General features: G+C 49.2%; 5 protein-coding genes across 5 annotated transcripts; 1 reads left to right on the top strand and 4 right to left on the bottom strand.

Annotated features, from left to right (window-relative positions):
- Nucleotides 1–1,995: 1,995 nt before the first annotated feature.
- BDV17DRAFT_25890 (serine/threonine-protein kinase) lies at nt 1,996–3,730 on the bottom strand. Its single transcript, XM_073757384.1, has 3 exons — nt 3,391–3,730; nt 2,749–3,326; nt 1,996–2,671 (listed from the first exon to the last, which is right to left on the bottom strand). The coding sequence occupies exons 1-3, from the start codon at nt 3,606–3,608 to the stop codon at nt 2,136–2,138; spliced, it is 1,332 nt and encodes a 443-aa protein (XP_073609874.1). The 5' UTR covers nt 3,609–3,730; the 3' UTR covers nt 1,996–2,135.
- A 211-nt stretch (nt 3,731–3,941) lies between these two features.
- BDV17DRAFT_278231 (uncharacterized protein) lies at nt 3,942–5,156 on the top strand. Its single transcript, XM_073759506.1, has 3 exons — nt 3,942–4,524; nt 4,577–5,060; nt 5,127–5,156. Exons 1-2 carry the CDS (start codon nt 4,400–4,402, stop codon nt 4,674–4,676), a joined length of 225 nt encoding a protein of 74 aa, XP_073609873.1. The 5' UTR covers nt 3,942–4,399; the 3' UTR covers nt 4,677–5,060; nt 5,127–5,156.
- Nucleotides 5,157–6,215: 1,059 nt separating this feature from the next.
- On the bottom strand, nt 6,216–7,734 carry BDV17DRAFT_296745 (uncharacterized protein; the record flags this gene model as incomplete). Its single annotated transcript, XM_073763366.1, has 3 exons — nt 6,216–6,836; nt 6,899–7,086; nt 7,176–7,734. The coding sequence occupies 3 exons, from the start codon at nt 7,732–7,734 to the stop codon at nt 6,216–6,218; spliced, it is 1,368 nt and encodes a 455-aa protein (XP_073609872.1).
- On the bottom strand, nt 7,546–8,972 carry BDV17DRAFT_278226 (uncharacterized protein). Its single transcript, XM_073759505.1, has 4 exons — nt 8,680–8,972; nt 8,345–8,623; nt 8,201–8,278; nt 7,546–8,150 (listed from the first exon to the last, which is right to left on the bottom strand). The coding sequence occupies exons 1-4, from the start codon at nt 8,919–8,921 to the stop codon at nt 7,967–7,969; spliced, it is 783 nt and encodes a 260-aa protein (XP_073609871.1). The 5' UTR covers nt 8,922–8,972; the 3' UTR covers nt 7,546–7,966.
- A 5,190-nt stretch (nt 8,973–14,162) lies between these two features.
- On the bottom strand, nt 14,163–15,162 carry BDV17DRAFT_278221 (uncharacterized protein). Its single transcript, XM_073759504.1, has one exon. The coding sequence runs from the start codon at nt 14,746–14,748 to the stop codon at nt 14,347–14,349; it is 402 nt and encodes a 133-aa protein (XP_073609870.1). The 5' UTR covers nt 14,749–15,162; the 3' UTR covers nt 14,163–14,346.
- Between the last annotated feature and the right edge of the window lie 447 nt (nt 15,163–15,609).

The raw sequence follows: 15,609 nt of genomic DNA, 5'->3' as shown, positions 1-15,609 counted from the left end.
TATGGTATTTAAAAGCTGAGGTGCCGCGCCGCTCATGCCAAGCCTGGTGGGGCCGGCTTGCGGCTTCTGAGCAGCGGCACCTGACCTGTGTACTCACTACTACATTGCTTTTGGCACTTGGAGCGGCTTACTAAGTCAACTCCGCGGGCAGTCGGGAGAATGATTGAACATATAACCAACAAATACCCCCTCTGAACGGCTCATCTTCATCGTCAAATACAGTAGTTAACTAGATCAGGTGTCCCTACTTACTAAGCACGGTGAGTACAGTTAAAATCTTTTGCCTAACCTCTTGAGTGAAATTAACGGAACCAGAAAGACCCTTAACAATGGATGATAGATCTATGGTCGCCCTGGATGAAAGTATCGCACTCATTCAGGCACAATTTGAAGACGAAGATCCGATCGCTGGATTCTTTCTGCAACAACTCTTTTTTCTTCGAGAACTACGCAAGGGAAACGTGTCTATTTCTGATTTGAATACCGCCTTTTCTATACTAGACAACTTCTGTGCAGCTCTGCCCCTAAAAGCTGAAGAGGTAATTTTCGTGAGGCACTAATAGTTGATCCTCTCTTACTTTGTCTAGTTGTGCAAGAGGTGACTCTACTTCTATCCATGGAAGCAGAAAGCTTAAGCCCTGGGAATACGGTCTCTGTTCAATGTTGATAGCATAACGTAATTCCCGGGCGACCCGCCCATCCCGGGCAACCCGCCCACGCCCCTTCAAAATCCACTGCCTACAGAACATGAAGCTATTCGGAACCACACAACAGCGCGTTCTTCATTTATTTCTGGCGGTCTACCCGTGTAGGACAACTAGTTCTTTTATGGCCTACAGTATGACAATCAGAACATGTTGGTGGAGCGCGTCTTGGCGCGTCAGTAGTTAAGGGTGCAGAATTCGTCAAGGGACCCTCTTCTACTGAAAGGCCTTCTGTAGGAGACATTTGTCGTTTAGACCGTTGCCTCTTTTGCTTCTCTTTCTCATTTGCAGTGCGGAGATCATGGTTTTCTGCAGCTAGCTTTGCAGCATTGTATAGAGAAATTTCGCAGCCCTTAATAATTTGCTGCAGTGCATGTTTTGATGGTGTAGAAGGGCTCTGGGACCCCTTTTTCAACAGCTTTTTAACTGAAGAAGCTTGACACTTAAGTTGACGAACTGTATGCGGAGTTGCAAGCGTTGAGGAGCCTGTAGAGGCCACTCCAAGGCTAGGGGGGGGGGGGGGGGGTTGTCGGCGTAGCCAGCGAAATGGTCAACTTTTCTAGTACTCTCTGCGGATCAAATGGCTGTATACCAGCTGCAGTGAAGCCACTTTGAATATTAGAGCTCTTGAAGACCTCGCGATGAGCGTTGGGATACGCTAATAAGAAGTCAAGTTTATCAACATGATTGTATCCCAGGCGGGTTCTATCCTCTATTAAACGAGCATACGCCCGCTTTAGAGGACCAAAACAGCCTACATCTAGAGGCTGTAAAAGATGCGAGGAGTGAGCAGGCATGCAGAGAGGAATGATGTTGTTGTCACTGCAAGATTTATCAAACTCTGGAGTCAAATGACTACCGTGGCCGTCTAGAATAAGTAATTGATATTGGCCAACTGTACGCCTTGTAGTTGCAGGAATAAAGACTTGTTGAAGCCATCGCAGGCCTATATCATCTGTTGTCCAGCTGTTCTTGCTGACCTTGATTTGCCAGCCAGCTGGAAGCCCATACTCTTGATACCATGCCTCCATATGAACCTTGCCTTTAAAGATGATCGTAGAGGGTATGGCCCATCCGCTCGCGTTGATACATTCGATTGTTGTCACCCATTCGCGATTGCCTGCCTGTATAAGACGAGGTTTTCCAAGCATCTCAGCCCTTGTCACGACTCTTGTTGATGCAATAAGACTGGACGTAATATTACCTATTTGGGATCTAATGAGGCCTCTGGCCACCTATTTAATCCCCTATACAGTCTATAGTTAGTTAGGAGATTAGAACCTTCATTCAATGTCATTTTCGCGTTCCATGTCACATGACCTTATTCCCAATTTGGTAGTCACCCGGAATCTCCCACAGTTTCTCACGGCACACATGGCTCACCGCCCAAGGCACTGGGAAACGCTAAGAGTTATGTCGGCACAATTCACATTATACTTTGATTTGCGACGACCCCATGCTCTCAACGTCAATCTCGCAGAACCATGGATCATATAAGATTTCCGCAGGCGAAGGTCTCTTCGCGGGATCATATTGCAAAATCCGTCTAATGAGCGCCTTCACTTTGTGGGCTTCCTCCTCATTAAGATCCGGGCCTGCCCGATCGAATAACTCTTCCATAGACGTCTGCTCCACCATAAGCGGTTCCTCCCCCGGAGCGACTCCTCCAAGCTGACAATTAAAGAGCTTTCTCTCGGGCGTAAAGTAGAGCGACGAGGTCTTCCAATACCGGAAGAACTTGTCGGGGAGGGCGCCGAGCCGGGCGGTGAGGGAGAGAAGATGATCGTCATCTTCAAACTTGGACCACGGTATACAGAAGAGTGGCTGTCCGGTAATAAGCTCAAAGATAAGGCAGCCGAAACTCCAGACATCAACGGTATTGTCGATGGTTCCGGTAAGAAACAACTCGGGAGGTCGAAGACCGAGTGGAGTAACGAGCTTTGTTGGCGGGTCGGTAAAGAAATATGCTATCCAGGATAGGCAGGTATGAGTATAGATATTCAGTAAGAAAACGGAACAGATAATCGAAACGGGAGGGACTCACCACCGCCCATATCTGATAATTTGACCTTGAACCCTTCGGCGTAGCACGTAAAGGGCACCAGCGGCTGCGCAACACAGAGATATCGAGGAGCCCATTCATCTTCTTTACCATCTAACCTCTGAACCGGAGGCGAGATCAACCGGGCTTGCATATCTTCCCCCTGCCGGAGCATGTCCTCGGGTGTCGAGTCGATATCGTTAAGAGTGAAGAGTATGTTCCCCGGCTGGAAATCTCCATGGGCGATACCATTTTCGTGGAGAAATGCAAGAGCCTGTAAGGATTGCTTGAGGATGCTCTTTGCCATCCAAAGCGGATAGCGGACCTTCATTCCTCGCCTGCGAGGTTTGAATTGCGGCAGCTCCTCGACCATAGTATTTACACTCGGACCCATGGGCTCAAATACCAGGCACTTGTGGATGCCATTGGGGCCGCGATGTTCGAACTCGCCTAGCACTCGCGTGATATGCGGGGTCCCTTCTACTGGTGCGACTTTCGTGATGTGGCGTAGGACTCGTAGCTCGGTTGTCGATCCTGAGATTTCCGACACAAGGATCTTTAGGGCGACATATCTACTGCTTCTTAAAGGAAATGAGTAACGATAACTATAGCGTCGCGGGTAGAAAATGCAAAAGATGAACTTACTTCAGGTCACGGGCGAGCCAAACCGTTGAGTAGGAGCCTTCGCCGAGCTTCCGGATGACCTTGTACTGGCCATTGTTGAAGATGTCGCCGAGAACAACTGGATGATAACCACCTGGGCGGTAATCCTCCACCCACTCACAGGGTAATGTAATAGTTTTGAATCTCTGTTCGCCATCTATTAAGGCCCTTGATGGCGGGGTGGGAGGCGAGGTACTCATAGCTGCGATGAAGTTGCGTTGTCCAAGAGTTGCCGAGCGTAATGTTTTGTAAGAGATACGGGATTGTGAAGGGGAAATCCTCAACTTCAGGAGAAACTGATAGATGTTCCCAAAGAGCGTACATTTATGGCCCCTCGACATTGGACGAGTCTTGGAACGGAACGTGCGTCAAGGCGCGTACTATTTTTAGTTAACTAATTAGTTAACTATTTGTCGACTGATATGACTAAGAAACTTGAGGCTGTTATTATTGGTCTAAATAACGGCACGTGTCAGCCGTCATTCCCCACGACCCAAGTTACAGAATTAGCAACCAATGGGGACTGAGTACGAGCGGAACTCCCCATCTCGATAATCCCTACGCGCCTTCCTGAAACCCCCAACTGATCACAGATAGTTAGGGAGTGCATTATAATAGACGCCTTGCCCTTGGAATGATCTCAAGGGGTTGTTCGAGAATGTCCTTACCGAAGGAGCACGCACGTTAAGTGGACAGTTAGTCCTGGCTAGCCACACCAGGTTTCAACAAAGGCCATGATTCCAGCGCTTATGCACCTCAATCACGATCACAAACTCGTTGATTGGAAGATCGAGATGAATGACTAGACGGCCATTAATCTCGTCTCTGATGTGAGCAAAAGATATAAGCTGACATGAGTTCGCCATGGCACAACTTCCGGACGTACCTCATCGCATTACTCAAACACTATCTGCATGTGCCAATAACCGTCTTTCTCCTAAACTCATTTTCCATCCTGGTTTCTCAAGGATAGCGCAACTCTTGGTTCATCATGGATGCCAGCAATGTTACTTTCGACCCGTCCAACATGTACTCGAACAATCCCAGTGAGAAGACGAGTATCATCAACTTGGTCATTAGCCAAGCACCTACAGGGGCTACGAGTGCCACAGTCGTGTAAGTTAGTCACATACCTCATCGTGACCAGGAGGATGACGGGAGCTTTTAGGAACGGTTGGCACACCAGCCGAAGCGACAGACGGCAGCACTGTACCGTCGATTACTACGACGCCGCTGGTGACCGGATCAGCCGAGAGCACATTGTCTGATTTGTCTGGGACAGGAGAGGGTGCCTGGTACCTGCAGTTTAGATACACTAGGGACGGAGATTTGGTGAACAGCCGACGCCTAGACCAGTCATGCAGGACTAGACAGTCTAGCAGGACCAGGATTAAAAATCCATATACACACAGGAACAGACTGTAAGACAACCAGAGGCAAGGATTGAATACGGAAATCCATGCTATTGAGTTGAATTATGCTTTTTGTTGACGATATTGGAGTGAAGTTGATCATCTAGCTAGATAAGATATTACTGTTGGTGGGCTTTGGAATCAGATTGATATTGTTCGCTAGATAGCAAATGTAGCTTTTTCAAGAGTTCCAACTACCCTGGCTCAAGACACACCTCTTTTTTCACAGAACCATACATAGTATGAAAAACCTGCCCTACCAACCTTTTTAACAAGTTTCAATCCCGCTGACATCCTATCTTTAAGCGCCGTACTGACCACCAGGCCAGAGCTAAAACCCCGCAGTAACACCCAACAAGGCTTCTTTAGCCGACGCATCAGCATATAAACACAAGACGACGCCAACGCTGGACTACCCTCACACTCTTCCTTTCCATCGCCTGATAAACCAAGATGTTCCCCTACAAGTGCACATCCTGCCGTGAACTCATTCAAACAACAAAAGCCCGTGTCTCATGCGCATCCTGTGCGCCGCGCCTAACCCTCTGTGCAAACTGCTATGTTGTGCAGAACTTCCCTGACCAACACCAGGCAGACGGCAACGGCGCGCATGAGGAATTACATGGACACAGTGGATTTCTTCCGGTGCCGCCGCCGCCCCCACCGCGCGCGCAGCCGGTTGAAGAAAATCTGTGCCTTACTCAAACGTCCTGGAGTGAATGTGAATATGTAGCCTCCCTGTTGCCTTCAGGTGGAGGGCAAGAGGCACAAGTAGCTCTGTGCCATCCAACCGCCAAGGTCAGCGGGTCATGGACATGGTCTGGCAACTCATCTATCGATCTACGGGCCGTACGAGGCCGCTACCCTCGGGTCATCTCCGCCCTGAATGTTAGAAAATGGAGGGTGATACTGTCTGCTTGCCATTGTTCGAGGTCAAGCAAAGGTCCCGACGATCCCTGGTGGACAGGGACGAAATACATTATAGATTAACACGCTTTAAACTCAATAGTAAACGAGTGGGAAATAGGCAGACTAGCGGGGCCCTGCTTGGGGGCACCCTGGTCCAAGTATCAAATTTTTTGCGGGACCGGCGCTACTATATACTGCCGGCATATGCTCACGACGGCATCATTCTGTCTCGTACCTACAGCGGCTCAACCGATGCTGCCCTGCAAAGTCCCTGGTAAAAGCCTTTTAGAATAGACAGTACTCTCCTCCCATCAACATTCAGGTGGCAATCAGAAGAGAAACAGCTGTGAAAATAGAGTAATAAATCCCAAGTTAACAAGAAGCTGTTGGTAGATATTATCTTCGCCAAGAGCAGATGATGCTCATATACTTGGACGCATGCCAGTCGGTGTTGAACAGACCGGCGATCCTGGTCCACGTCCTGCATCAAGGCGCTCGGGCCTGCAGCCGGTACTTGCGGTGATAAAAGTAGCCACTGGTCTGTTCCCATTCATGCTGCCAGAGTTTGACAGTCTTCCCATCGACTTGATGCTCATGAAACTTCCAACCTGCCTCTAGACGGCCGATATATTTATAACTTGGGAGCTCAGTACTAGGCGTACTATTCTCGGGCCCTTTGTCGGCGCTGTCGGCAAAAGCCACCTTGGACTTGCCTTTCCCACTTGTTGGTGCGGCCTTTGGCGTCTTCAATGTACCGCGCACTTTGGCCTCGTCATGATAGAATATGGCTGGATCGTTGGGGTCCTCGGCCCATTCTGATACGAATTTGAGATTCAGATCACTATCGACAAAGTATTTGTAGAAGTCCCCGTGAGGGCTGCCATAAGGTTCAATTGGAAACTCCCTATATTCAGCCCGCTGTTGCCCAAGTTGTGCCTGCGGGTTGCGAAGACGCTCTGGTAACTGAAAAGTGTTGCTGCTACCAGTGGTGGATTGTTCCCCAAGCTCACCGGCTGGCGATGTCAAGCCGGACTGTGAATCCTTGGATTCCGCGACAAGGGCTTTCTCGTCTTCGAATTTTACCCATTCAGTGAGCTTTTCCTTTTTCTGACCCTTAAGTGACCACGCGGGTCCTGTTTGACCGACAGTCAAAACAAGGAAGAGCATACATTCTCGGACCGAGACACTTCACTTGCCTTTTGCTGCAAGGCACTTTTGGTATTATGATTAATGGTATCGGAGTAGGAGAGGGTCCATGTACCCTTAATATTCTCTCGACGAAGGAACACGGTCGCTTTATAGTTGGTCATGAACGCGTATTTCACCTCAGCCGCCCACATGTCCCGTGAGACTTGCCCTAAAGAATTGCATGTTAATAAACATACTTTTGGCTCAAAAATTGAACTACAGCATACGAACCTAAGAATCAACGCAATTGCTTCTCACAGCCATGGCCTCCCCCCTGTGCCCGCTGGATATACGCATTTGGCAAAGTACCCCACGGATGTTTTGCCTCACCGAGTGCGCGCGTCTCCTTCTGCACCAACAACGCATAGTCGGGTATTGACCTCTTACCCTTATCCTCCTTCTCGTCGGTAGCTTGGGGCACCGACCAGGACAGCATCTTCCCGGCCGCTGTCCAGTCACAAAATGCGGCAACGTAGCCCAGCTCTTGAGCCACACCACCCACGGGATTCAAGACATGCGTAGCATACCGGGCGCTGGTAGATATTTCAGCCCCGCATACGTAATATTCAGTATAATTGACGTCCTTCCCATTCGTCACTTGTGCTGACATTGCGCGCTGGTGCCGCCCCCAGTCGACACGCTGAAAGGCCGCTCGAACCTCGTCAGCGAAGTCGTCCCAGTACTCTAGCTTGCCTATAAAATCGATCTTGTGAAGGCCGGTACCAGATGAATGACGATTACTCTCCGCAAGAGCTGGGAACGAATCCATGATGATGTCCCGCGCAGTGAAGACCTGCGTGTTGTTTGAGTTATTCATCGTAAATCAAAGTACGGGCAAGTGGATTTTCAGGTGAGAGAAAAAAGAAGTATGGCGGGGGATCTACTACCGGGGAACAGTGGATGGTTTAAGTAGCAAAGACCATTGAGCTGATGCCTATCTCTTTCTGAGCGATGGAAGCATAATGGCAGTGGACCATATTGGGCTTCCTCTACCAAAAACTAACCATTTTCACGGCAGGTAATCAAACGATGTAACATAGGGTGCATGTCTATTGCTCGTCCATATGTTCCTTCCAATACTCGATCAATTCCTCTTTACCGCGAGTGTCCACCAAGGGGCGATCAAACGTCCTTATCAGTCCCCAAGTCATAAGTTCCTCCCATGGATCCATGGAGAAGTCCTCTGCTGCCATCTCGGGATCGTGCTCGGCGTCTTCAAGATCCACAATGTAACTATACCAAAAGTCAGCTGGGTCTTATTGGTCAACAGGGAGGACACTTACCATTTCGTTCCATCAGGGTCCCAAATCAGATTGGGAAGGCGAGTGTCCGAGTGAAACAGTTGGCATTTTCTGAAACTCCTGTCCGCGTTTAAGGTTGTGAAATATTGATAATTATAATAAAAAAAACCTAAAAAAAAGACTTACCATATTGCCTCTAGAAAAGCAAGCTGCACGCGGCGCTGCTCGGATTCCTCCATCTCATTATATTCACCTAGATCTTTTCCCGGAACTTTCTCCATGACAATGTACGCAATATACCCGCCGGGGAGCGCGCCATCGTGACTCTGCTGTGTAACAGACCAATCAATAAGCCTGGGGGTATGCTGACAGCCAGCGTTTGTTAGGACCTTGAGATTGTGGATTTCGCGGTTGATCTCATTGCTGCATTGGCTGTACTCGGGTTTGTTACTCCAGGGGTCCACTCTACCCAAAATTAGTAATGTTAATGGGCTTTCGTAAAGAAAGACAGGAACACGTACTGCTTTTTTACTTTAATAATGGCAGGTGATCCAAGAGCCAATGATGGCTTATACACTTCATTAGCGGCCTCCGGCCTTATCCTGGTCAAAATCGCATCATAGACCTCGTGCTGTTCATATGTCTCTCCCACGTCGTCAGAGCCGTACTGGAGTCTTAACTTAAAGGAACGTCTGTCATAAAGTAGCCAGCTCACGTAGGGTAAGTGAAAAGTTTGTCCAGTAAGCTCTCCTTTTGGATCCATGGCGATGAGGAGAAAGCAAAATGACAAGGGGTGGACGGCTTCAAGAATAAGCTGTCACGTGCTGATTAGTAAGCTTGTTTCCTGGGCTGACAAGGGTCCAGGCACCACCCAAGCCAAGCCTCCTGGAGGCTGGAGCCTGCCACGTGCCCCCAGTATTTCCCGATCAGGGACCCTCACCGTGTGGGTCCCATAAAAGGTAATGATCACTTACTACCAAGGGCTTGTAATCCAGCCTCCCCGCCTCGAAGGTTAAGTCAAGTTCTCCAAACCTTTTTGAGGAAGAAAAATGAGCGAACGGTACTACGATTTCTCGGGGGACGACCGCGCATATATACAGTTTCTTGAGGGTGTTACAAAACAGTTAATTGAGCGCTTGCAGAATGGAGGAAATGTCCCTCCCCTCTCATTACCATCCCCATCACCTCTCGTGCAAGCAACCAGGGAAGCCACTCTCTCTTCCCCAATGCAACGAGAGCTGCGATTTGACTACTACATGGGGCCTCGACCACAGAGACCAAAACCCACACAAATAAAATCGCCAGCCTCCCGAAACAAATTATGGTGGCAGAGAATCTTGGATAAGAAGTTGCAAGATATCAATGATGGTCTCAAAGATTGGGACGCGGTGCGACAATCCAAGGGCTTTTACTCTACCAATCAAAATATAAGCATGATCCGGATTCTTGCCAACTTTCCCCTTGCCGTGAGGGAGACTGATAGGACAGGATCAGAAGCAATGTCCGATGCCGTGAGTGGACCTGTTAAGGCAGCGCAAAACTACGCCAGTCTGGTCGTTCACCTGGAGCAGTCAAAGGGGTTCCACGAGGTTCTCTTAAATGCAGTATAGATTGTCTTCGCATCTGGCTGCCAGGTATTGATCCGCGAAAACACGCCGATAGCTAAAGTTGATGAGTTGATGCGGAGATGCGTAAGTAATACATCTTGGAAAAACTTAGGAAAGCTCAGACGAGGTGCAATGTGGGTCAACGAGCATATCGCAACGTTAGCGCGGGATGGACTTGGGGATAATGCGACTGAAATAGTTCTCCTGTGTATTGAATACCCTTTCTTTCCCGCGGCTGTCGATCTGTCGTTGCACGAGGTCTGCGTTAAAGAAGAGGAACAGGATCGGTGATAGAGGAGAGCCCTGCGGTAGCCCTGCCTGTGGTAGGCTTTGTACCTCGGACCCTTGCCCATTGATTTGGATGGTCGCTGTTCGTTCCGAACAGAAGGCCTCGACCCACCGGGTCAGACTCTCTGGTATGCCTCGCGCTTTCATCCTCTGGAGTAGTCGTTCTTTGCAGACCCCATTGTAGGCTCCTTTGACATCGAAGCTGATCAAGCTCAGGACCCGACGGCCACGCCAGGCCGTGTAGATTTGCTCTTGCAGGAGCAGGAGTGCCTGTTCCGCTGATCGCTGTTTTCGGGCTCCAAAGAGTGACTGGTTGGGAGTAGGCCGTACGTTTCCACTGCGTGTGAGATCCTTTCTGCCACCACTGATTCTAAGACCTTGCCCAGTGTCGCGAGAAGTGAAATCGGCCTCCAAGCTTTCGCAATGGTGTAGTCTTCTTTGTTTGGCTTTTTAAGTAATATGATTTTTGCATGTCTCCACTGACTTGGCAGCGTGCCCTCTTCCAGCGACGCCTGGAACAGGTCAAGAACCCTGTGTTTAACCGCGGGCCAGGTCATCATCCAAACTATCGCCGGTAGGCCGTCTTCTCCAGGTGCCTTCCATGGTTTTGCTGCGAACAGCTGCCGCTCTACTTCCTCCATGACGATGGCAGGCATCTCGACTGCTGCTCGTTGCGGTCTGGTCCCTTCCTCCTCAATATCGTCTGGTAGAAGAGGAAAGAATTTAGCCAGTAGCTCTTCTGCTTGTTCCTTGTGATCGGTGGTAGTGGTTCCATCTGCTCGGACGAGTTGTAGTACCTTCCCAAATGCTGTGTCGTCTCCAGACTTCAGGTACTTGGCGGCCTTCCATATGTTGCTGTTGTCTGCCAGGAACTCTTTCCAGTACTTTTTCTTTTGTTGCCGGATGGCATCGTGGTATTGCTTCGCCGCACTTTTAGCTGTCTCTTTTAGGTGTGATGCGGTTCGTCCTGTCCGTTGCTCCGAGCGGGCGTGATTCCTCCAGTATGAGTAGATATAGCGGAGTTGTGTCAAGTCCGTGGTCCACCATCTCTTTGCGTACGGGGATGGTCTGGCCTTTGGCGTCAAGGCATGCACTGCCTCCAACACCGCAGACATTAGTCGGTCGGTTCTCTGCTGCACAGTGCCGTCCCACGGCGTGCTGTCCAGGCTTTCTGTAATTCTAGCATTAATCTCCTTCCATGGCGCGTTTTTGAGCAGCAGTCGCTCCTGCTGTTTGGCAACCGGAACCGGAACGTCAAACACAGTCTCGATTGCGCGGTGGTCGGAGCCGTGCTCCGTCCTATGTATTGCACACTTGACCATGGAACCCGTCAGGTTCTCCGAGGCAAGGACGAGGTCAATAGTTGACTCGCAGTCTCCACCGTGTCCTCCCCTTTGCCATGTCTTTGTGCCTCGTTTTAGTAGACTGCTGAGAGAAAATTCACTCATAAGGTCAATGATTGGATCCGCTTCGCCCTGTCTCTCCAGAGACACGTCGTCTCCACCCCAAAGTTGGTCATGTCGGTTGAAGTCTCCCACGAGCAGAACTTCCACCACTGCGCCCGTATCTCGCCTTACCTTGGTAATTGCCTTGCGTAAACTAACGCACGTGTCACGCAAGGCTTGGGTATCTCCTCCTTCTACATAACTGATGCCATAAAAATCAATCGCTCGGGGAGCCGGATAACCGCCGCTGTCAGATCCGGGGATTCAATCGGTACTTGCTCCGCTTCCACGTCCTTTCTCACCCAGAGCATGCTCCGGATTGCCCACCTGCCTTCCCTCCATGTGGAGGGGATCATCTTCGTCCATTTGTGGTGCCCCATCGGAGTTGTCAAGAGTCGGCCGTTAATTCGTCTCGCTTGGGGTTCTTGGATTGCTATTGCCGCTGCATCCTGAATCTCTTTGTCGTTTATTAGGCTGTCATGTACTGCTCCCTGTTTCCTTACATTTAGCTGAAATATTCGGAGCGTTTTATTCATTTTGCACTGGATAGAGCTTCCGACAGTTTCTGCTGAACGATTCATGTGGGCCTCCGCACGGGACGCACTTGAGGACCGTCTCGTTGCAGATGCTGTGGCGGTGGCCTTCCTTAGCGCATTTCGCGCACTTTTGGGTGTTATTGCATTGGAATGCCTTATGTCCGATCTCTTGGCAGTTGTAGCATTGTGTCGGTCGTGGGCGATGTTCAAAGGCGCTGGTTACGCCAGATTCTCCCCCAGCGTGGAAGAACCCCTCGGCCAGGAGTCTTCGTGCATCGGTGCCTTTGGTTAGGTACACCACCATTGACCCATAGGCCTTCGCACTTTCCTTTCTGCTGAGCCATGCAATCTTGGCAACGGTGGTTTCATTCTCCTCGCTGAAGGCTGCCGCGGCTCCTGCCCTGATCTCGCCTTGTTCATCTAGCACGGCTGCTTTCTTGACACTGTCAACTTTGATTGGGTAGAGGTCGTCACGGAGCACTCGGGCTCCTGCGCCAAGTGTTGCTTCTGCGACTTTCTTAACTAGCTGGTGTTCGGGTTCATCCCGGCACGCAATTCGGATCCGGTTGGTGTTCTTTGGGTCCACCGTAACCGCACGACAGCGCCAGTTAGTGTGGTTTTCCATTGTCCGGATCTCTTTCTCCACTGCTGCCCTAATTGGGCCGGCGGACATTCTCTCGCTACCATCATCGGTCATATTCGAGGTATCTATCGTGCAATATAACGTATCGGTGAAGGTGGTCGGGGTCGTATTAAACGAGGAAAGAGTCCGTATGTTGCTTGGCTGGCTCGTTGGAGGAGTGCGGGCGACATCTGCGTAGGACAGGTTGTTCGTAGGATCAGGGGTGGTTATAGAGGTACGTAGGGATTGAATTTCGCGAAGTGTCTCGTCATGGTTGGTTTGGGATGTGGCCAACTCATTCCGCAGCTCCGCTAGTTCCTGTTGCATTCCAGACAGAGCTTCCGTAAACTGAGTTTTGACTTCCCTTAATTCTTCTCTGTGGGTCTCATCCCTTCTCTTGATTTCTCTTTGTAGCTTGACTAACTCTGCGAGCAGTTCAGTTGTTTGCGGGTTGTTGTTGCTGGTTTCTGTTTCGTCCTCTGAGCTGTCAACGCGCTCTGCTGCGGTTTCATTGCGGGTCTTTGGTCTGCCTCTCCCTCGGCGTTCAGTTTGACTGCCCAACGCATGTCTTGTAGCTTCCTCTTCCTGTTCCCGGGCATAGTTATTCGGGGGTCTGGTGATTCGTTTGGGTCGTAGCCGTGGTGGTGATTCTTCGCGTTCGTCGCGGTCGGGGGGTTCAGGGGTTCGTGTTTCGGCCCGTCCCGCGCGCGCGTCGCGTGCCGGCATCTTGCCAGCAGCCTTCGGCAAGTCGTTCCGCTTACTTGGTTACAGAGGAAGTCGTCGATTCGAGTGAGAGTCCTCGATCGGGAGCCAGCAACCGGTCGTGCCCTATCGTTCTGAGTCACATCGTCTACTCTTTGTACAGTTGAAGTCAAAACCAGTGTCACCCCTAAGGATTGTAATTTTGTCTCCCTTATAAGTGCTCATAGCCTTAAACTTGGAAAGAATCTTAACTAAGCAAGCATGCAAACCTTACTATAATGCAGTTACTTGAATCCAGAAACTAGACAAAGAAAGAAAATTTATACGAAAGATGCGACGTTTTACCGATATTTTCTTTCCTTGGGCGAAGCAATAAATGTAGAGCATGATTAAACCAAACTGCAGAGCATGGGAATCTAAGGAAGGGGAAATTACTGGGATCCTCAAGGCCTCTTACCCGCTTGCGTGTTGTACCTTTTATCTCTTCTGCTTCCTTCCTCTATCCTTGATCTGTATTTGCTAGGTTGCCCAGGATAAAGAGACTACACTCAAATTCAAAGCCGGCGCCAGGGTTGTTAATCCTTGCAATATCCTACCTTGCTGATGCTAAACCATAATCTGTTGTTGGATGAGTATTGGAAATTTACATCATCATTCTTATTTTGTAGAGTACGGTAGCCTGTACAGTGCAGTTTTTTAAGATCAAGTTTCCCGACTATCAGGGACTTATTTACAAATAATATCTGAAAACAAAGCCAAGCAGCAAGGTAACAGAGTGATGAAGTATGGTACACTGTACTGCCACTTTATTCTCTTTCTATTCAATGCGTGCCCGCTCAATAAGGTTATAAATGGTATACTATTTCACATGCTGAACTAACTACTCTGCTATAATCTCATACTCCCAGGGATCTGTATGAAGATCAAAGAAGCTACAATAGTTATATTGCCTGCCATACTCCTTACTCAAGAATTTATATTGTGCCCTCTATTGAACCACTGACACCACAACGCACCGAAGAGTTGCGTGCTGTTTGAGGAATGCTTCAAAATGATCATCAAAGCGCTGTACTCTAGCTCTCAGTTCCTGAAGTTTCAATAACTGAATCTGATCAAGGTCCGCGAAGGATTCGACATTCAAACATAGCTTTTTGAGGTTCACGCAACACGAAAGAAAATCCGGCAATTCGTCTCCTAGATGTCCGCAGATAACGAGTTCCCTCAACCCCACCAGCTTCTTACTAAGGAGAGACTGAATCTCTGGTAGGAGACAACGAACCATTGTGTCGCGAAAATTTGCGGCTAGGCTGAGTATCCGGAGATGAACCGTAGGGGTTGAGGATACCGCATCTAAAACAGTCCAGAAGGTAGTCATCTCAGGTTCCCACATGCCGGTGAAGATCCGGCATGGGCAGCACTAGCAACTTAAATCGACCATTTTGATAGATATAATTCGAGTCCCTGATAGAGCAGATTTGAGGTTCCCTAATAGGCCATCTTCTCTTCCAGCTGAGCAGTCAGCATGAATCTCGCGTACGCTGGACCAAAGGCCAGCATTAATCCAAGCTTGAATATTCATAGCTTGGTTGTGGCAGATGAATATCGAAAACAAAATTCGGGTAGATTCGGGAACCCATGCTTTGCAGACCAGGCAGCAGTTTTTAAGATCCGTGGAGCCGAACAGGGGTAGAATTAATGATAGAATATCTGCGCAAAAGCCCCGCTCAGGTGACATGGTTGCTACTACGCCGGAAATTCTATGATTCATGTCTTATTAAAGTGTGTTATCAGTGTGGAGGTCATGGTGTTAATGCTTGTACTCTAACTACCTGCTGATACCGCTTGCCCCTCAATAAGATAAGGTAGGCGTACTAGTCCTAACTCGGATGTCATGTGAACAAATCTTAATATCAGCGGTGACGGCCTCATATTCGGATTACTCAGCCAAGTCAACCGTACAGCCCCTTGCTCCATACACTAAGGAAACACACTAAGGATACGGGATATGATACTCCCTATTCGGGATCTAGTGAGGTCTCTAGCTATCTATTTAAACCGCTATACAGACTGTAGTTAATGGAATATCACCTTCATTCAATGTCATTTTCGGGTTAGTAGTCACATGACCTGATTCCCAATCCGGTAGACCCTCGGTAGCTCCAACACTTTCCCTCCACACCAGGCATGCACCTGATCTCTAATGCTAGTCTCAAACGGACCTTTCGTTGCTCTTTTGTTCAACATCACCCAG

The sequence above is a fragment of the Aspergillus undulatus genome (assembly GCF_047715775.1).
Source record: "Aspergillus undulatus strain CBS 261.88 unplaced genomic scaffold BDV17scaffold_118, whole genome shotgun sequence".
Lineage (NCBI taxonomy): Eukaryota > Fungi > Ascomycota > Eurotiomycetes > Eurotiales > Aspergillaceae > Aspergillus > Aspergillus undulatus.
Note: the sequence above shows the minus strand (reverse complement) of the source record. Positions and strands in the feature narration are given on the sequence as shown.

Coding starts and splice junctions, on each gene's coding strand:
- BDV17DRAFT_278221 (XM_073759504.1), bottom strand. CDS start 14,748: ATGTGGGAACCTGAGATGACTACCTTCTGGACTGTTTTAGATGCGGTA.
- BDV17DRAFT_278226 (XM_073759505.1), bottom strand. CDS start 8,921: ATGGATCCAAAAGGAGAGCTTACTGGACAAACTTTTCACTTACCCTAC. Junction 8,279..8,344: donor GCTTTTCTAGAGGCAATATG/GTAAGTCTTTTT, acceptor AAACGCGGACAG/GAGTTTCAGAAAATGCCAAC. Junction 8,151..8,200: donor GACCCTGATGGAACGAAATG/GTAAGTGTCCTC, acceptor CTTTTGGTATAG/TTACATTGTGGATCTTGAAG.
- BDV17DRAFT_278231 (XM_073759506.1), top strand. CDS start 4,400: ATGGATGCCAGCAATGTTACTTTCGACCCGTCCAACATGTACTCGAAC. Junction 4,525..4,576: donor GCTACGAGTGCCACAGTCGT/GTAAGTTAGTCA, acceptor GGGAGCTTTTAG/GAACGGTTGGCACACCAGCC.
- BDV17DRAFT_25890 (XM_073757384.1), bottom strand. CDS start 3,608: ATGAGTACCTCGCCTCCCACCCCGCCATCAAGGGCCTTAATAGATGGC. Junction 3,327..3,390: donor TGGCTCGCCCGTGACCTGAA/GTAAGTTCATCT, acceptor ATTTCCTTTAAG/AAGCAGTAGATATGTCGCCC. Junction 2,672..2,748: donor ATTATCAGATATGGGCGGTG/GTGAGTCCCTCC, acceptor TATCCTGGATAG/CATATTTCTTTACCGACCCG.